Source organism: Malaya genurostris, chromosome 3 (assembly GCF_030247185.1).
Source record: "Malaya genurostris strain Urasoe2022 chromosome 3, Malgen_1.1, whole genome shotgun sequence".
In the NCBI taxonomy this organism is placed as follows: domain Eukaryota; kingdom Metazoa; phylum Arthropoda; class Insecta; order Diptera; family Culicidae; genus Malaya; species Malaya genurostris.
The window spans coordinates 259,592,508-259,614,211 of NC_080572.1; the positions used below are offsets into that span (position 1 = coordinate 259,592,508).

At 41.2% G+C, this 21,704-nt stretch overlaps 1 protein-coding gene across 4 annotated transcripts in view; it reads left to right on the plus strand.

Annotated features, from left to right (window-relative positions):
* LOC131438948 (acetyl-CoA carboxylase) overlaps positions 1-13,488 on the plus strand; it is a 55,163-nt gene extending 41,675 nt beyond the window's left edge. For all 4 annotated transcript variants that reach the window (XM_058609362.1, XM_058609363.1, XM_058609365.1 and 1 more), the window contains 8 exons: positions 5,489-8,694; positions 8,802-9,070; positions 9,139-9,301; positions 9,365-11,484; positions 11,544-11,818; positions 11,877-12,218; positions 12,295-12,429; positions 12,490-13,488. In XM_058609362.1, the coding sequence (XP_058465345.1) occupies positions 5,489-8,694; positions 8,802-9,070; positions 9,139-9,301; positions 9,365-11,484; positions 11,544-11,818; positions 11,877-12,218; positions 12,295-12,429; positions 12,490-12,621 (6,642 nt within the window). In that variant the 3' untranslated portion in view covers positions 12,622-13,488. The remainder of the gene's footprint in view (positions 1-5,488; positions 8,695-8,801; positions 9,071-9,138; positions 9,302-9,364; positions 11,485-11,543; positions 11,819-11,876; positions 12,219-12,294; positions 12,430-12,489) is intronic.
* The last annotated feature ends 8,216 nt before the right edge of the window (positions 13,489-21,704 follow it).

Below are 21,704 nucleotides of genomic sequence, written 5' to 3' on the forward strand. Positions count from 1 at the left end.
AGAAAAACAATAACAAGAATCCTCTTCAAGGGCCGACGCTTGCATGCCGCTAAAGCTATAGGAAGCCATATAGTTCCGTTATTACGAATGAACGTATTCTACAGAACTTGTATTATTATTTTCATTCATTTCATTCAGTACCGCCGGGTTCTACAAAAATTTCTTAGAAAAGAAAACTCAAATTTTCGAAATTCGTCGAGGAAATCGAATCTGCATTTTTTTAAACAGCACACACATTTTCTATTGGATTGGCATCTGGTGAATGCTCTAAGGTGACAACCCCACTTTACCATTTCCACATGTTTTTAATCGTTAAACTTTTGACCGGTATTCAAAGCTCTCATTTTTTGGCACTAAAAATGCCGTACTCTTCACCACACGAGGCTGGGTGTCAATTGAAAAAAATGCAAAACTAACCGCGTAACCTTTTTCTGCCATAATTTTGAGCGCTTACAACTCAGTCATTTGTTGATGGATTTATGTAATTTAACTACCAATCGATTCGAAAAGATTTAGCTTAAACTTATGAGATAACGTCGTTTAAGTATTTCAATTGCATACCATTGAAAAAATGGGTTTAATTGACCTATGTTTTCACGAGCCAATCACAGCTTGCCAATGATGTCATCCTCTTGTTCGATTCGCGCAGTATAAACTACAGCACAAATGGGAATCTAAAACTATATGCCCGAATAAATTTCTGCTTTAGTTTATCCCTGGCTACCAGCGAGGAAGGGTGAGTGGATGACAAAGCTGAAAGTTACATTCATTCGCTCGCTGGATAGTCGCTTTTGTATGTGCTCGATGTGTTGATACCGTATTCACTGGTATTGAATACAAGTTAGCTGTTTATTTTGATTCTCCGGTAACTAAAACACAGACTAACAGACAGGACACTCAAATTAGATTCTTCAATCATTTTAACGGTCATTTCGAATATTTTTTTAGTTGGGACAGTACACGCATATGTCATGATGTCGCCACGTTAACCTATCAAAAACATCCTGTCTGTCATCTAGACTGTGTTTATTTTTTTCATTTACCAACAGAGTTGCCATTTATACAGAATTACCTGTAATGTATTGATTCGTATACGTCCATGCGAATTTCATGCAGGATACAGATTTAATACATATTGGCAAAACTATATACATAATTGTGCTACTTCTCATCCTCCAACGCAATACAAAATCGAACCCGTTTTGTTACAATATTCACTTGCTTCTGGTCTACCGCCACTTACTTTCGGATGAAAATTACCAACACAATAAAAAATAATCTAGATGAACAACGTTGAGAAAAATAAATGGTTACCTTCCAACATCGCTAAAAAAGTTAAATATATTATCAACGTAAGAATTTACTCATACTGTCATGTCTATTAGTCTGTGACTAAAGCTTCAATATTGTACATTTGAAAATATTTCAAATTGTCAACGGGTAGTGTGTATACTGAGATCTCCATTTACATACGAACAACACGGTGGCGCGAAAATAGATTCAGTATAAAGTTGTGTTATGATGATAATCATAGATACTTCTTTTTCATTAAATGTGGCTAAGCACAATGAACTATCTCTCAGCATAAACCCTCAGACCCTATTATTGAACCAAACAATAATCGTGTAACCTAATTGAATAGCTAGAAATTGGTTTATTCTTACAAATCGTAATATTTTGGTTCAATCTTGCTTCTAAAGATAATATCCAAAAAGAAGTTGTGAGAAATTAAAAAAAAAAACACCCGTAAAAAACTATACACAGAAAAAAAAAAGTTGAATATTTCTATAAAATTTCAACACTAAACAGAAACAATTCTCAACTTTTTACTTCTTTTATAAAAAGGATTTAGAATTGCTGAAAAAATCTAGTTTTCATCGGAGCCCCACAGACCCCTGATGTTATAATCCATTCGACTCAGCTCGACAAGATTGAAAAAAGTCTGTGTATGTATGTGTGCACCTTTCAAATATTTATCTCTCCACTCAATTTTCTCTAAGATGGCTGAACCGATTCAAATAACTTTAATGATCAATTGACTGTTACTTTCGGTTCTGGAGATACAGAGGTATAAGTGACGTAACCGACGAAACTCCCTTCGTTCAATTTTCTATTAGATTCTTACTTAAGCTCGTTTGAAAGCTACTGTTAATTTATTGATCACATTCAAAGATCAAATGGTTGTCACTTACAGTTTCGTAGATATGTTTGTATAAGTGACGTAACCGACAAAACACACTTTTTTTCTGTTCCACGCGCGATTTTTCGGAGATGGTTCAACCCATTTAAACACATTCAGGTTAGTTTGAACGCTACGATCACTTTATTGACCAGGTTTGTGCGTCAAATGAACGGCTGAATGCAAAAGTCGGATAGTTTAGAAATCCCGTATGAGAATTTTGGAATGCAAAACATCGAACGCAAAAGCCGGATACGGATTTTGCAATATGAAAATCGCTTAAAAACATTGTTTTTTCATGTACCGGACAAATAAACTTTGCTTTTATCCGACTTTTCCATTCCATTCAGTTCGAATGGCTAGAAGTGATCAATGGTGTAAATGACGTAACCGACAAACCGCAGCTTTTTTCTCCGCTCAATTTTCTCGAAGAAGGCTGAACAGATTTCAATAAGCTTAGGCTCGTTAGAAAGCTACTATTGAATCATTGGTTAAATTCGAGTACCAAATATTGAACACTTTCGGTTGCAAAGATGATGGTATGAGTGACGTAACCGACCAACCACCCTTTTTTTTCGAATACGCCTAATGTGTTTTTATGAACACGAAAAAAATATTGATTTGTAATTTCCCGTAATTTCAAAATTCGAAGATTTGTGGCTGCCAGCGGGCACAATATGGCTGGCAGCCATTCTGGTGTTCGGCTGCCTCGCCGTTACCAAACATACACCTTAAACGATACAACCGCATCCACCAGGATTTCTGAGATAGACGTGGCTGCCAGCCGTTTGTCATATCGATGGAAATCTTTGACATTTTCAGCGAAGATGGAAAGATGAAAACGCTCGGCTAACTAATACCGTTTTCGTTTATTGATCAGAGCAGCCCGAAAGCTGACCCAGAGTCGCCCAAACAACGTTTGATATGTTTGTTTTAGCAACCTGAGGTCGCTCTAGATCGGACTCCAATCGCGTAGTTTCGCTCTGAAAATTTTCTCGGGTCGCACCACGCATCCAGCCGATTTTTGTTTGTTTTTTCTTTTTTTTTTCATGAGTTGTTGTTTAGGGCGCGTACCACGTGTTCGTTTTACTCGGAGTCAGAGTAGCCCGCGTCTAGGTTCAAAAACGAAAACGATATAAGATACAGGCGACTGTTCTATCAAGCACACTCTAACCGTGATGACAAAAACAGTAAAACCGACGACCCTCGGTAAAACAACTCCGTTCTGAAGTTCAAAGAACGGCACCTCGCCGCGTCAAAAACCAGGCCAACCAGAAGCGTAAGATCTACTCCAACAAATTTGTCGTGAACACTGAATCGTTCAAGATCGTTGAATTTTTTTGCAAGTAAGCCACCATTACCTTGCTTAGATGGTCACAGCCTCACTTTGCCCTTTCAACTAGCTACACGCACATGTCCTTTGGTTTGGAACGTTGTACTCTTGAAGGTTCCAGTTCTCCAGGCCCCTCCCGAAATCAACCAGTTTTATTGATTGTTCTTTCACATCTTATTCACTCATACATATTTTATACGTAAGCTTACGTAGCTTCAGAATCTACAAAGTTATTGAAAGCGTACTGAGAATCAGTTTGTTTTGGGCCCCTCCCGAAACGAAATCCTGGGTACGGTCCTGCAACTGCATTTTTTGTCTTCTATTAAATTACGCTTGACAAATGGTAACGAAGCGTTTTGATAGATTTTACTGTATTAATAATAGGTGTTTTAGTTACTCTTGTTTTACATACTAATGTTTAATCATAATATTTATGTTAATTATTAATAAAATATCTACCTACTTATAACTATCCCTAATCTAATACGTACAAATTTTGAATTATTTGTATTGCAGAGATTGAGCACCACTCTCCAAATTTCGTGCAGTATTGTTCGAATTTTTGTTCTAGTATATCCAGGGAGGCCATCTCATGTACTTCACTAGTCCTTGTCCAAGGGGGTAGATTTAGAATCATCTTTAAGATCTTACTTTGAATGCGCTGAAGCCTAAGTTTGTGCGTTCGTGCACAGCCCCGCCAAACAGGGACTGCGTATTACCCTCAAGCATGGACCCATACGGAGTGTTTAACTGTATGTTGGAGTATTCCATTATCGATGGTTTGATCCACGGAAATGTCTAAAAGTATTATAAAAATAGGATATGTTTCTTCAATAGCGAAATATAGCCCATAAAGGAAAGTTATACAATCAACTGAAAAATCGACTAGTAGGATTTGATCCGGAGGGCCTAGTGCCAATCGAATCAGTTCGTCAAATTTGTATGTGTGTATAAGTCAAATACTCTAACTCACTTTTCTCAGAAATGATTGTACCAATTTTAACAAACCTAAATTCAAAAGAAAGATCTTATTGTGCCATACGAATTTTTGAATTTTCAGAAAAGGGTGATCAATAACTCTAAAAATAAGCTCACTCATTTTTTCAGAGATGGTTTAACCGATTTTCACAAATTTAGATCCAAATGAAAGATCTTTTCGTTCCATACTGAATTCCTGACTCCTGGATTTACAGGATTATGAATGTTTAAAATTTCAAACCATCTTTTAGAGTGACGACGCAAACCAGGTAAACAATTTTCTAACTTGGGCTTAAAACTGTTCCCCGGATTCTGGGTAACACCAGGTATCATCCGCATGGTCAAATACGCTTCCAAAGGGCGCTCGCGATCGATTTTGGGTCTTTCTTTGCTATACCCTTACAGTGATAATATATCAGAATGTTTCTACACGATTTAAAACAAAACATTAATCGAGCAAAAACATTTTAGACTTATTGTGTCCCCTAGTTTGTCACTGAAGTACAATATACTCTGCTAGCATTTTGATTGACTCAGCTGATCTGTAATTGTTACAAAGGCCAATTCATCATTTTTTACGGTGTAAGATCATCATGAATTCATTTTCATCTCAACTTGAAATGGTTTGTTAAACTAGAACAGATTTTCCTGTGTGTTTTTATTCACTTTTTTGACACTGTTGAAGATGCGATGGTATAAAAAAGAGTGGTATAGTGGTTTTGTTCTTTTCAATGTTATTCTGTGTTGAGAATGACATTAAAAACCCAACCGGTGAGCTCATTACACGGTCCATCGACATTATCTTTATTTTGTTCAAAGTAAATGGTTCGATCTCCCAGTTCCCCTTTCATGACGCAAATTACACCCTGAACGATTCACGACCCGATAATGATTTGACAAACACCATTCAAACGAGCAAATAATATTTCTCAAGTGGCACTACCAGTATAGTACTAATGGTCTGTATATCTTCTTTCTTTTTCTACCCCATTCCGTAGGTTCTGATTGCGAACAATGGTATCGCAGCGGTCAAATGTATGCGCTCGATCCGCCGTTGGTCGTACGAGATGTTCAAGAATGAACGTGCGGTGCGTTTTGTCGTCATGGTTACCCCGGAGGATCTTAAGGCCAACGCGGAGTACATCAAGATGGCGGACCACTACGTTCCGGTTCCGGGCGGGTCGAACAACAACAACTATGCCAATGTGGAACTCATCGTGGACATTGCACTGCGAACCCAGGTGCAAGCCGTGTGGGCCGGTTGGGGACACGCTTCGGAGAATCCGAAACTACCGGAGCTGTTGCACAAGAAGGGTTTGGTGTTTTTGGGACCACCCGACCGTGCCATGTGGGCTCTCGGTGACAAGGTAGCGTCATCGATTGTGGCTCAAACGGCGGATATACCAACTTTACCGTGGTCCGGTTCGGAACTGAAAGCGCAGTACAGTGGGAAAAAGATTAAGATTTCCAGTGAGCTTTTTGCTCGTGGCTGTGTGACAACCTCGGAGCAGGGCTTAATTGCGGCTGGCAAAATCGGGTTTCCCGTTATGATCAAGGCATCTGAAGGAGGTGGTGGAAAAGGTATTCGGCGAGTAGATACGGCCGATGAATTTCCGGTACTGTTTCGGCAGGTACAGGCTGAAGTGCCGGGATCGCCGATTTTCGTCATGAAACTGGCCCGTGGAGCTAGGCACTTGGAAGTGCAACTGCTGGCCGATCAGTACGGCAATGCTATCAGCTTGTTCGGACGAGACTGTTCGATTCAGCGACGGCACCAGAAAATTATTGAGGAAGCCCCAGCCATCATTGCAGAACCGGAGGTCTTTGAGGACATGGAAAAGGCAGCTGTGCGTCTGGCGAAAATGGTTGGTTATGTCAGCGCAGGTACTGTAGAGTATCTGTACGATGCGGAAGGAAGGTACTATTTCCTGGAGCTAAATCCACGTTTACAAGTGGAGCATCCTTGCACGGAAATGGTTGCCGAAGTGAACCTTCCCGCTTGTCAGTTACAAATTGGAATGGGTATTCCTCTCTACCGTATCAAGGATATCAGGTTGCTGTACGGAGAACATCCGTGGGATTCTACTGTGATTGATTTCGATAATCCAAACACGAAACCGCGTCCACGGGGACACGTGATTGCTGCTCGTATCACTTCGGAAAATCCGGATGAAGGTTTTAAACCTAGCTCGGGAACGGTGCAGGAGTTGAATTTTCGTTCTAGCCAAAATGTGTGGGGTTACTTCAGTGTGGCGGCTTCGGGAGGACTTCACGAATTTGCTGATTCTCAGTTCGGTCATTGCTTCTCCTGGGGTGAGAACCGACAACAGGCGAGAGAGAATTTGGTCATCGCCCTGAAAGAGTTATCCATCCGGGGTGACTTCCGCACAACGGTTGAATATTTGATAACACTGTTGGAAACAAATAGTTTCCTGGAGAACACAATCGACACGGCTTGGTTGGATGCTTTGATCGCAGAACGCGTTCAATCGGATAAACCGGATATAATTCTTGGTGTCATCTGTGGTGCTTTACATATTGCCGATCGAAAGATCACAGAAGCGTTCACTAGTTTTAAAACGTCGATGGAGAAGGGACAAATTCAAGCAGCCAATACCTTAACCAACGTAATCGACGTTGAGTTAATTGCTGAGGGCATTCGGTACAAAGTGCAAGCGGCTAAAAGTGGTCAAAATACCTACTTTTTAGTGATGAACGGTTCGTTTAAGGAAGTCGAAGTTCATAGATTGTCGGACGGTGGAATACTACTGTCACTGGATGGGTCAAGCTGTACGACATACATGAAGGAAGAAGTGGACCGATACAGAATTGTTATTGGAAATCAAACCTGTGTGTTCGATAAAGAAAACGATCCATCATTGTTGCGAAGCCCTTCTGCTGGTAAGTTGATCAATTTACTTATCGAAGATGGAGCACATGTTAACAAAGGCCAGCCTTACGCGGAGATTGAGGTAATGAAAATGGTTATGACTTTAACTGCTGGAGAAACCGGAACGGTGACATTCGTTCGACGCCCAGGAGCTGTGTTGGATGCCGGTTCTCTACTAGGACATCTAGAGTTGGACGATCCGTCGCTAGTGATAAAAGCGCAACCTTACAAGAATCCTTGGCCTCTGATGACTGGGGATAATGTTCAAGTTCCAGAAAAGTTAAACCGGGTACATTTCACCTACAAATCGATTCTCGAAAATACGCTTTCTGGATATTGTTTGCCTGATCCCTACAATGCTCCAAGATTACGAGAGATCATTGAAAAATTCATGCAGAGCTTACGAGACCCGTCTCTTCCGTTGCTAGAACTGCAAGAAGTAATCGCCTCGATTTCCGGCCGCATTCCTATATCGGTAGAGAAAAAGATTCGGAAACTGATGCAGCTCTATGAACGTAACATTACCAGTGTTCTTGCCCAGTTCCCCTCGCAACAGATCGCTTCCGTCATTGATATGCATGCGGCAACACTGCAAAAACGCACCGATCGTGACGTTTTCTTCCTTACTACTCAGGGAATCGTCCAACTTGTGCAACGCTATCGCAATGGAATCCGTGGTCGTATGAAGGCAGCTGTACATGAACTTCTTCGACAATATTACGCAGTGGAATGCCAGTTTCAGCATGGCCACTACGACAAATGTGTCGGTGCCATTCGGGAAAAGCACAAAGATACTATGGACACCGTTGTGAGTACCATTTTCTCGCACAGTCAGGTGGCAAAGAAAAATCTTCTGGTAACATTGTTAATCGATCATCTCTGGGCCAATGAACCGGGACTTACGGATGAACTGGCTGCCACGTTGAGCGAACTAACGTCTTTGAATAGGGCAGAACATTCCCGGGTTGCTTTGCGAGCTCGGCAGGTTCTGATCGCTGCTCATCAGCCTGCTTACGAATTACGCCACAACCAGATGGAATCGATTTTCCTCTCTGCAGTCGACATGTACGGACACGATTTCCATCCGGAAAATTTGCAGCGTTTGATTCTTTCCGAGACATCGATCTTCGACATTCTGCACGATTTCTTCTACCACTCGAATCGAGCCGTGTGTAATGCCGCCCTGGAAGTTTACGTTCGTCGAGCCTACACCTCGTACGATCTGACCTGTTTGCAACATCTGGAGCTGTCTGGAGAAGTACCGCTGGTGCACTTCCAATTTCTACTGCCCACAGCTCATCCCAATCGATACAGGTAAGTGCTATTCGAATTGTCGCTCAATTAATCAAGTTTGGAACACTTCATTGTTCAATGTATCGAATTAAGCAAACATCGTATCTAACTGAATCGTGTTTTTTTAGGCATTTGTCGGATGGAACCGAATGTGATACGATTGCCGATTCGTTCATGCGTACTGGCTGTATGGCTGCATTCGATTCATTTGAACACTTTGGACAGTACTCGGATGAAATTCTTGACTTACTGGAAGACTTTGCTTCGCCTGCGTTTGTAAATCCGAAGGTTTTGGAGGCGGTTGATGGCGGAGACTCGGAACGACGAATGAGTACCTCCATAAACGTTTCAATTTCGGATTCCATTCCTCGCGTCGAGGGCTCGGATGGAACTGTTGGTAAGTGTTTTCACAGTAGCTGTTTGGTAACGACCCAAAACATTTTGTTTGTTTTTTACACGTTTCAGTTAATCCCACTGAAGCCATTCATATTTTGAGCATTGCCCTTCGGGACATGGGTGACATGGATGATTTACAGATGGAACAAGTGTTTGGTTCTTTCTGTGCTCAACATCGCGAAGAACTAATAAGTCGTCGCGTGAGAAGAATTACGTTTGCGGCACTGAAAAAGTGAGTATTTCTTGAGGCGAATCAAACTATCAATCACACTAACCCAATGACATTTTCTTCCAGGCGTCAGTTCCCCAAATTCTTCACCTACCGCTCCCGGGACAACTTCGAAGAGGATCGCATCTACCGTCATCTGGAGCCAGCATGCGCGTTCCAATTGGAACTGAACCGTATGCGCACCTACGACCTGGAGGCGCTACCGACGGCGAATCAAAAGATGCACCTGTATTTGGGACGCGCCAAAGTACCCAAGGGTCAAGAAGTGACCGACTTCCGTTTCTTCATACGTTCCATCATTCGTCATTCGGATCTGATCACGAAGGAAGCCTCGTTCGAGTATCTACAGAACGAAGGCGAACGTGTCCTGCTCGAATCGATGGATGAGCTGGAAGTGGCGTTCTCACACCCGCAGGCAAAACGAACGGATTGCAATCACATTTTCTTGAACTTCGTGCCCACCGTCATAATGGATCCCGCGAAAATCGAAGAGTCTGTGACGAAAATGGTTATGCGATACGGTCCACGTCTATGGAAGCTCCGCGTGCTACAAGCAGAACTGAAAATGGTCATCCGTCAGACCACTCAATCCCCAACTACCTCAGTGCGCCTTTGTATAGCAAACGATTCAGGATACTTTTTAGATATAGCAATGTACACCGAAGTGACCGATCCAGAAACGAATGTCATTAAGTTTATGGCGTACGGCAATCGACAAGGACCCTTGCACGGGTTACCGATTTCGTCTCCTTACATGACCAAAGATTACCTACAGCAGAAGCGTTTCCAGGCTCAATCCAACGGAACGACCTATGTGTACGATATTCCGGATATGTTCCGACAGATGACAGAACGTCTCTGGAAGGAATTTTCGAAAGCTAGACCAAACGAGGACATTAGAATCCCTGAGAAGATTCTGCTGGTTTGTAATGAACTGGTGATGAAAGGCGATACGTTGGAGGAAATCCAACGGCTACCGGGAGAAAATAACGTCGGAATGGTGGCATGGCGAATTGTTCTGGCTACTCCCGAGTTTCCCAATGGCCGAGAAATTATTGTGATTGCTAATGACCTGACCTATTTCATCGGTTCCTTTGGACCTCAGGAAGATCTACTGTTTTGCAAGGCTTCCGAGTTGTCCAGGCAAAGAAAATGTCCCCGGATTTACATTTCTGTCAACAGTGGAGCTCGTATCGGTTTGGCTGAAGAAGTGAAGTCGCTCTTCAATGTCGCATGGGAAGATCCCGACGAGCCGGAAAAGGGATTCAAATATCTCTACCTGACCACCGACGATTACAGCAAGATCGCAAATACGAATTCGGTGCGTGCCATTTTGATTGAAGACGAAGGTGAGCCACGATACAAAATCACAGATATAATTGGAAAAACCGACGGATTGGGAGTGGAGAATCTCCGTTATGCTGGTATGATAGCCGGCGAGACTTCCCGGGCATATGAAGATGTAGTCACTATTTCGATGGTCACCTGCCGAACGATTGGCATCGGATCGTATCTGGTGCGTTTGGGTCAACGAGTTATTCAGATTGAAAACTCTCATATCATCCTAACTGGATTCGCTGCTTTGAACAAGCTGCTTGGCAGAAAGGTTTACGCTTCTAACAATCAGCTAGGCGGTATTCAAATTATGCACAACAATGGAGTGACGCACAAAACGGAGGCACTTGATTTAGATGGCGTTTACACGATACTATATTGGCTATCCTACATTCCTGACGTACGTGGTGGTACTCTGCCGATTGTATCGGCAAGTGATTCTATTGATCGCCCGATCGATTTTATGCCTACCAAAGCACCGTACGATCCACGCTGGATGCTCGCCGGTCGCGTGAATCCATCGAACCCATCCGAATGGGAGACGGGTTTCTTCGATCGCGGTACTTGGTCGGAAATCATGGAACCATGGGCACAAACCGTAGTCGTTGGTCGAGCCAAACTCGGTGGTATTCCAGTCGGTGTGATAGCCGTGGAAACGCGATCGGTAGAACTGACAATCCCAGCAGATCCGGCTAATTTGGATTCGGAAGCGAAAACATTCCAACAGGCAGGTCAAGTATGGTTCCCAGATTCTTCGTACAAAACGTCGCAAGCTATCAAAGACTTCGGTCGTGAGGAGTTACCTTTGATCATCTTAGCTAATTGGAGAGGATTTTCCGGTGGACAGAAAGGTAAACTTGAATGAAGCTAATTCAACCGACATTTACTATTAGAAGATCTTTTTTTTCAGATATGTACGAACAGGTTGTGAAATTCGGAGCATACATCGTCGATGGACTGAGGGAATACAAACAGCCTGTTATCATATACCTACCGCCGAATGCCGAACTTCGTGGTGGAGCTTGGGCTGTATTGGATCCCACAATTAATCCACGATACATGGAAACGTACGCTGATCCAGAATCTCGCGCTGGTGTCTTGGAACCAGAGGGTATCGTTGAGGTAAAGTTCAAGGATAAAGATCTCATCAAAAGTATTCAGCGGTTGGATCCGGTTGTACAAGAAGTAAGCATTTGAGCATCAACTCCTAATTTACTTCTGCTAATGTTGTATTGTTTATCAGTTGAAACAGAAGTCCGCTGAAGCTGCAGGAAATAAGGAAGCGCAAAGCGAACTTGAAAATCAAATCAAAATGCGAATCAATTCTTTGCTTCACGTGTACCATACCGTAGCGGTACATTTTGCCGATCTACACGATACTCCCGAGCGTATGCTCGAGAAGGGCTGCATTAGTGAAATCGTGCCCTGGCGCAGCTCACGCACCTACATGTATTGGCGACTCAGGCGGCTGCTGCTGGAGGAGTATTTCATCAAGCAAATTTTGGATGCCCAGGATAGCTTATCGGTCGGTCAGGCAAAATCGATGCTGCGTCGGTGGTTTGTGGAAGATAAAGGGGCCACGGAGGTGAGATATAAATCTTAAATTTTTTTGTGATTAGGAAAACAAATTTGATTTTGATGCATATGGTGAACAATTCTAGGCTTACTTGTGGGAAAATAACGAGCCAGTCGTGGATTGGTTGGAGAACCAGAAACAGTGTGATTCAACCGTCTCTAGGAACATCTACGCCGTGAAGAAGGATGCAATAATTTCTCACATCCAAACAGCACTTGAGGTGTGATGAATCCGTTTGTTCAAAAACAACAAAAATGTTCAATTATTACTTTCATTCCAGGAATGCCCTGAAGCAGCGCTGGATGCCGTTGTTGGCCTGTGTCAGGCCCTCTCACCTGCCCAGCGTGGTGAAGTGGTAAAAACGCTTTCGCAACTAGAGTTCGCTGAAAAAGAGCACGCCAGCTTGGGATGACCAATGTTAGGTTGTAAGTAGCCGTACTCCAGGAGTCAGTAACCGGTAGCAGCAACTGTCGCTGTCACAAAAGGTTTAAACGAAGGACATAGACAATTCTCAAAAAATCCCGAGCAATATAACATCATTTCACTTCTCTTTGTGACCAACTGTTAAAAAAAATTATATAAGTACGTTTTGTTTAGAATCAGTCAGTTGTCTTCCGATCGGGATTGCTTATGTTTGTAAAATGTAACAAAAAACAAAAGAAAAATCGTTCACATTTCGAAGCAAAATTTAATGTGAATTAAAACAAAGACGTGTTCTAATGGTGACTGTCAGAATTGTAATTAGTTGTAACTCATAAATTTACAGAGACGTGGATTAGGAAATCTGATATTGCCACAATAGTGTTATTATTATTTATTGTTGGTTATAATTGGGTTATAATAAATCGGGTTGTTCTCGTCAGTAAACCCATTAAGGCAAATGAAAGGTTTATATAAAAAAAAACATTCAAATCATCAAATGAACAAACAATCGCATGTTTTACTAGTTCTATCTTACTTTATTTTTGTTTTTCTATGCTAGAAAATTACAGCTTGAACAATAATGCCAAGGATACCGGGTAACATTTATACACATTAAGATTGTGTTAACTCTTGTGAAGGGTTAGCGGTGTAGATATGACAACGATACAAATCAAAGTTAAAATAATTCAACAAGTTAGACAAAAAAGGGACGTAACGCATTAGATGCATTTAGTGTATACTGTTTGAACAGTATCATAAGCAAAGTGCCCGATTCAAAGGAAACAACTAGTGCAACGCATCACTCAATCTTCTGTTATTGTACAAAATAAATGGAAACGTGGAAGTAAAAAAATAATCCGGAATCTTGTGTTTTATTTATGCCGTTATTCGAGAGAAGTCTATCTATCTGAACAACCACTTTCTAGGTCATCTTAGAGTTAAGAGATTTCCGAAGTCTATCTGGTAAGTGCCGCTTTCAATTTTGCTATATCAGATTGAGTTAATTATGCCAGAATTAGATAAGGTACAACTTTTATAACGGGTGTTTTTTAGTAGGTTTGTTTTTTTTCAATAGGAATTACTATATTGTCTGAAAGTTGTTTTGACAGTGTAAAGTGACGTCTCTACTATAGTATTGTTTGGTAAATCATCATAGATAAGTTAACTCCAGAACAACGCTTCCAAATCGTGAAAATTTATTTTCAAAATCAGTGTTCAATGAAAGCTGTTTATAGAGCACTTTGTGAATTTTTGTTATACACATAATCGTCCGTCTGAGACCACCATAAAGAACGTAGTTGTCAAATTTCGGTTCACATTCACTCTTTTGAATGCCAAGCCATCGACAAGAATGAGAAGAGTGCGGTCTATGGGCTAGTGGAATCATCGGTCATAATTTCTTTAAAAAACGAGGAAGGACGACGCGTTACCGTGAATGGAAATCGATACAGATCAATGAATTGTTGTTGTCAAACCTTCAAGATGCGGATGTGGGCGGAATGTGGTTTCAACAGGAAGGTGCCACTTTTTTTTTTTATTTAATAACATATTTTAAGGCACATTGCGTTAAGCTATAAGATGCCGAGGGCATATGTTTAAACTACTTAAACTAAAATTTTTTTTATTTTCACACCATATGAGCTTTGGAAGATCTAGTCTTCAACGGGTGGTCGGCAGTGGCTGGCTGGATCTTGTACGCTGGAGTAAACTGGCACGACGTTGGTACGCATCACTGTTGGTCGCATCCTTTCGTTCGTGTGGGTCCGCAGTGATGGTGCGTGAATTACAATGTAACTGGCAACACGTATTCGCAGAATGACAACCACACAGTATGGTAACATTTGATAGTAAAACTAACTTGTATTTCCTCTAAAATAATACACACACATGTATAACTTCCGATACAATAAATTGCATTACTCTTTATACTGTTAACCTGAAAACACGTTTCCTTTATTTAACTCCGTCAGGTTATGGGCCCAGCAAATGGGTACAGTTTATTAAAAAGTTTTATTGTTTGCTGCTGTTCGTCGAAATGGATCGCCTTGGAATTGTGAAGCTGAATAATCAAAACTATGGCAGCTGGAAATTCACCGTCGAGTTGCTGCTGGTGAGGGAGGACCTGTGGAAATATGTGAACCCAGGAGTTCCGCCGGTAGAGAGAGCTGTGTCGGGTAATGTTCCTGGAAATGCTGCGGAAGTTTCTGCATGGCAAGCTGGCGATCAGAAGGCAAGAGCGACGATTGGTTTGTTGCTGGAAGAGACGCAACATGCACTCATTCGGAACACCGCATCGGCGAAAGAAGCATGGGAAAATTTACAACGTCATCATGAGAAAGTGACACTCTCAGCAAAAGTGGGCATTTTCTATCGGCTTTGCGACATGCGTTACAGCGATGGAGAAAACATCGAACAGCATATGTATGAAATGGAGCAGTTATTTGAAAAGTTATCAAAAGCTGGAACAAATCTTGGCAGAGAGCTGGAAGTGATGATGGTCTTACGAAGTCTTCCGAAGTCATTCAGTACTTTGACAACTGCTTTGAATTGTCGGAATGAAAATGAAATTACGCTGGAGTTAGTGAAGCAAAAGGTAATGGACGAAGTGGTAAAGCGAAAAGGGGATGAAAAATCCGAGAAAGCGTTGAAAGTGTATGATAAAACCATTAAGAAAAAGATTGTAGTTTGTCACAATTGCCAACGACCCGGGCACAAGAAAAAGAATTGCCGAATTCGTGATAATCTGAACCATTCTAAAAGTGCTCAGGCCAAAGTGGCAACATCGTCAATAGAAGCGGAAGCTTTTGCGGAAGGCCAATTTGATATCCGTTGGCTGCCTGATAAAGAAAGGAGCTGAAGCGAATTTTTCTGCATCTGGATGTAAAATTTCTCGCAACGGAAAAATAGCTGGGGAGGCGGTGCTGGTAGGTGGCATATATTTGCTTAAGTTGATTAAAAGGCCAACAGTTTCTGTAGCAAGGAGTCATAATCCGCTATGCATTCATGAATGGCATCGGAAATTGGGACATCGTGACCCGGATGTTATATTGCAAATGGAAAAGAATCAACTCGCAGACGGATTACGTATTCAATCGTGTGGTATTCGTGCGATATGTGAATGCTGCCTCAAGGGGAAGATGGCAAGGCTTCCATTTCCCAAGCAAGCAGAAAAAAGATCAGTTGAAGTGCTGGATCTCATCCATAGCGACGTTTGTGGGCCTATGAATACACCAACTCCTGGTGGATGCCGTTATTTCGTAACGTTTATAGACGACTTTAGTCGCTATTGCTGGATATTTTTCCTTCGCAAGAAGTCCGATACTGAAGAATGTTTCAAACAATTCGTGTGGATGGCCAAAACACAATTTGGTAGGCCACCGAAAATACTTCGTTCGGATCAAGGTGGGGAGTATAGGTCGAAATCCTTGCAAACCTTCTGTACACAAGAAGGAATTTTACAGCAGTTCACTACGGCGTATACACCTCAACAAAATGGTGTTTCGGAACGAAAAAATAGGTCTCTCGTAGAGATGGGAAGATGCATGCTTCTGGATGCTAACATGGGTTACAGATACTGGGCAGAAGCAGTTAATACAGCTAACTATTTGCAAAACATACTGGCCACAAAGGTAAAGGATAAGACCGTTCGAGATCGTTTTTGGCAAAAAACCGGACTTAAAGCATCTACACGTTTTCGGTTCGCAAGCGTTTGTTTTAATACCATCGGAAAAACGAACGAAGTTGGAACCAAAAGCCGTTCGCATGACATTCATCGGGTACTCATCTCAACATAAAGGGTATCGCATGATTGATATGGAGACGGATAAAGTCGTCATAAGCAGAGACGTGCGTTTTGTAAAACAGAATAATTTGGAAATTTTCCGTCCAACGAATCAAGTGCCGGAGGAAACAGATCGGATAATTGAGTTTCCACTGACATCGAGTCCTACCGTAACAACAAACGAGGACGACAATGGAAGTATTCTGAGCGAATATGAAGATGCAGATGAAGAAGATTTCGAAGGATTTGAAGCAAGTTCGTTCTTTCGCGGGGATGATGAACAGGAGGAGCAAGTAAACGGTGAAATGCAACCAGATAATTTGCTACGTCATCAAGTCAATGGCCCTGTGAAAGAGTTATCTGGTGAACCTCGTTCCTACAAGGAAGCTATTAGCGGACCAGAAAAAGAACAATGGATTCAAGCAATGTCGGATGAATTACAATCCCTGCAACACAACAAGACCTGGGAAGAAACCGAATTACCGCCTGGAAAGAAACCTGTAGGTTGTCGCTGGGTTTTCAAACGGAAGTACGACGAAGATGGGATAGCGATCCGTTACAAAGCCCGTCTTGTTGCACAAGGGTTTACCCAAGTCTACGGTTCAGATTTCGACGAGGTTTTTGCACCTGTTGCGAAGCAAGTTACGTTTCGAACGCTGCTAACAATCGCAGCTAGGCGGAACATGTTTGTGAAACATATCGACGTTAAGACCGCGTACTTAAACAGCGAGCTGGACGAACAAATTTTCATGAAAGTTCCACCGGGTGTAACCACTGCAAAGGGCAACACAGTTTGTTTATTGAAGAAAAGCATTTATGGTCTTCGACAATCAGCGAGAATGTGGAACAGAAAGATTAATTGCGTTTTGAATAAAATGGGATTCAAACCGTCTGATGCTGATCCGTGTTTGTATGTTCGTCATCGTGGTGAAAAATCGTCATTTATTTTGTTGTATGTCGACGATATGTTAGTCGCCAGTAAGAGCCAACAGGAATACGATGAGATTTTCAGATGTTTAGCAGCTGAATTCGAGCTTACTGAACTTGGAAATGTTCAGCATTTCGTCGGAATACGAGTGGAGAAGCAGAGAAATAGGTATTGTTTGAGTCAGAAGGCGTATATTCAGAAACTGGCTGATCGTTTCGGAATGCAGGATGCTAAGGCATCAAAGTTCCCCATGAACACAGGCTACGTGCAGCAAAAGGAGGAGAGTGAGATATTGACTACAAATGAGAAGTTCCAAAGTCTCATCGGTGGTTTGCTTTACCTAGCTGTGCAAACTCGACCGGATATTGCTATCAGTACGTCCATTCTCGGAAGGAAGGTGAGTCAACCGACTGCTGCTGATTGGGTGGAAGCCAAGCGTGTGCTCCGCTATCTTGTTGGAACAAGTGATTTGAAATTGTTTGTTGGTGGAACTGGTGATCTCGAAGGCTTTGCAGACGCAGATTGGGCTGGAAACATTACCGACCGGAAATCCAATTCGGGGTTCTTGTTTCGACTCGGCGATGGCACCATATCGTGGACTGCGAGAAAACAAATGTGCGTGGCACTTTCTTCTACGGAAGCGGAATACATCTCGCTATCAGAATGCTGTCAGGAGTTGCAATGGATACTTAAGCTCATGAAGGACTTTGGCGAAGATGTGATACAACCTGTAAGAATCTTCGAGGACAATCAAAGCTGCATAAAACTATTGAAGCAGGAAGGAGGAACTAAACGTTCGAAGCACGTGGACACTAGGTATCATTTTGTTCGCGATATGGCTGAGCAGAATCAAATTAGCGTCGTCTACTGTTCTTCTGAAAACATGCTAGCAGACTTACTGACAAAACCGTTGGCGTCGGTAAAACTGAAGACGTTGCGTGAACGCATCGGACTGCGAACGACTTATTGAGGAGGAGTGATGGTGCGTGAATTACAATGTAACTGGCAACACGTATTCGCAGAATGACAACCACACAGTATGGTAACATTTGATAGTAAAACTAACTTGTATTTCCTCTAAAATAATACACACACATGTATAACTTCCGATACAATAAATTGCATTACTCTTTATACTGTTAACCTGAAAACACGTTTCCTTTATTTAACTCCGTCACGCAGAGAAGGTGCCACTTGTCATACTGCGGCCGAAACAATCGACTTATTAAAAGGACATTTCAACAACACTATGGGTGCGTAGGGAGCGCAGTGTTGCTATTTTGGCGCACACTAATTTGACATTTCTCTTTCCTGATTCTACACTGAGAAAAGAACCATAGTAACCGCAACCTTTTTATCATTGTCATTTCAACTATACGCTAAAATAGTAGCAAAGAGCATGACATATGACTATTCACCATCTGTATTGTATAAATTACTAGACAACAAAGACGACGACTTGACTAAACTATTTGTATTTATGACTTTTCTGGCATGGCCATACTGACAATGGTAGTCATCTCAAATATAAGAACAAATAGTTAAACTCACAATTTCTAGTAAGGTGAAATTGCTCTTGAGCCTTGATATATGAGAAGCGAAATAGTTATTGCTACCATGTGAATATGTTCACAGTATAATAATGTTACCATAAATGAAGTTGAAGTTTGAAAACACTATTCATGTAGTCCATATCAACAGAATTTATGTAGTAATCACATTCTCGTGTATTTTTTGTTTTTTAACCGACTATGTATTTTTTTTGTGCTGACTATACAAATTGTCAATAAACGAATGTTCTATGTTATTGTCACATATAGTTACAATATAACAGAAAATTTCGTACGTGGGCAACACATCAGTGATTGATATGAAAGAAATATTTTATATGATGACTTTGTGTAATTTGGTAGGTCTTGCAGGTGAGTAAAGTTTGTAGCCTTAATAGTTTCCGTCATTGAAATTCAATTTTGCAACCATTTTTCCGGCAACGGCTACGTTTTCCAGTGAAATCAACGTCTCATATACGATTTATCATTCATTATCGGTCGCTGTAGAAACATCCAACATATCGCAGATGGGTAACGAGGTTTACATCTGGACTTGGCTATTAATTTCTTTCATGCTGCTCATTCCTGCTTCAGGAAAAAATCCACCGGACATCAGAGCCTTTGATCAACTGCTGCTACCAAACAATGCTCCTCAGTGTCTACGTTGCCATTCAACATTTCACTAGGCATGTCATCATTTAATATGATGTGAAAATAAAATAAAATTCCATGAAACTATTTTGTTGTTCTTGTTCTAGAATTCAAATTCATAAAACTTTTTAACATTAGCTCATGTTTTGCTGATCTTCAGCATTGTTGAATCAACCACTGCCTTTAGTTTCGAAATAAATAGAAGTGAAATGTTAAAAATACCATGGCTCTGGTTATAGCGAAAACTACAATGTAAATAAAGATTCGGTCATGGTTAGCCTAACCATCTCAATCGTATTAGTTATTCATACAATATACTGTTCAATATTACTATTCTAGAGCCGATACCATTTATAGTAAACATGAACTTGACTATTGTTGAAATCATCTGATTTAATAGTCGGCTGAAAACCACTATACTCGCATGGTCAGGTTGGCCCTCTATATAGTAACTGTTACCATAATATTTTTCTGAGTGTATGAACGAGATTCGATGCGGACTCGCCTGAGGGCGCCATGCTCGCAAAATGTTGCCAATGATTTGTGCGGAAAATGTGAGAGCTGGATATCTTATTAATATGATGTCTTTGAAGATATCCACACTCAAATAAAAATTCACGTTCGATTCACTTGAAAAATCACGTAAACTGGTTTCAAATGACAAATTGAATATTTTACGTGACAAAAATGAATGTTATACGAACATCCTCTAAAATGAATAGAGTCATCACATAAGGTTTACGTGAATTGACCAAACATCAAACAATCTACGTGAATTTCCAGTGTGAAAAACTCGATTTTGAAAATGGCGAACAGTGGCCCTCAAAGTGTGAGTATTGTAAATATTTGCGAGAAATGTTATTTAATTGCAATTTTTTACTACATCGATCGCTTCATTCCAGTATGAAATTTTCCATGTGTTCGACTATACCGAGTGCCTGCGTGAGTCCGGAAATGTGCCCGCTCCTGACGAATGCTTCAAACAGGCCGTTGGTCCACCGAAAAACGAGTTCAAAATCGGTATGAAGCTAGAGACACTGGATCCATGTAATGGGACCTCAATCTGCATCGGTAGTGTTGTGGAAGTTCTCGGATCTCGACTTCGGCTTCGGTTGGATGGCAGTGATAACATAACGATTTCTGGAGGTTTGTCGATTCGAGATCCGACGACGTTATTAGTTGCTTTTTATTTTTATTCAAAATTCTATGCTAATTTTCTAGAATAAATGTTTAAAAAAAAACAAAGAGAAACTGTCATTTGTAGTTAGGCCCTTTTGGTCGTGGGACGGTCGAAATCATTAACAACATACTTTTTTGCGAGCATGGCGCCCTCAGACGAGTCCGCATAGAATCTTGTACATACAAGTTATGCTGGTAATAAATTATGCCCAGGATCTTGCCGAAATTATGCCCAGGGTCTTGCCGAAATTAGCCACCTGACACCGGTATGTTAGCATCACCTATTTGAAAGTACACCGATTACGTTGAGCCCCTCGCGTTTTGAGACCCAAACACTGCGATATTGTGAAAATTACTTCCACTTGATGTCCCAAAACACTATCTGCTGTATTTTAGGTGAACCAACAAGTTATTGTGAGAGAATCGATCTAAAATTCTCTAATTTTCGTGCAATAAACAAGGTAAACCATGAAACAATTGCATTCCTTGTTTACGTTGCAATCAGCTGATTTTGAAGCTCCGATTTAGATCTCAACAAGATGGCGCCGTGACAGGGGCCGATTTCCGTTGGATTTCGTTCTTGGGCTCCCGCATATTTTCGCCATGCACAAAAATGCATTTAGCAAAAATTTAGTCAAAACCACAATTCTTTGCTTGATAGTCTTTGAGCAAATTGTGATTTTAGAAGATTTTTCAAGTTTTGAACTATTTACTATTCAAATACTCACTGTTCGCTATTTTGAAAATCGAATTTTTCACACTGGAAATTTACGTTTGGTTAATTCACGTAAATTGTATGTTTGATTCTATTTCACGTGATTTTTCAAGTAACGTGAATGTGAATATTCATTTGACTTAATAATTCAACCCCAGCCCTGTAGTGATCGTAAAAGCTAATAATTTATGTCGCTTTGGTTTTTAATTTACACTAAACACTGACTCGTCAAAAAGCGGAAAAACATTACAGTGATAGTAGCCTGACA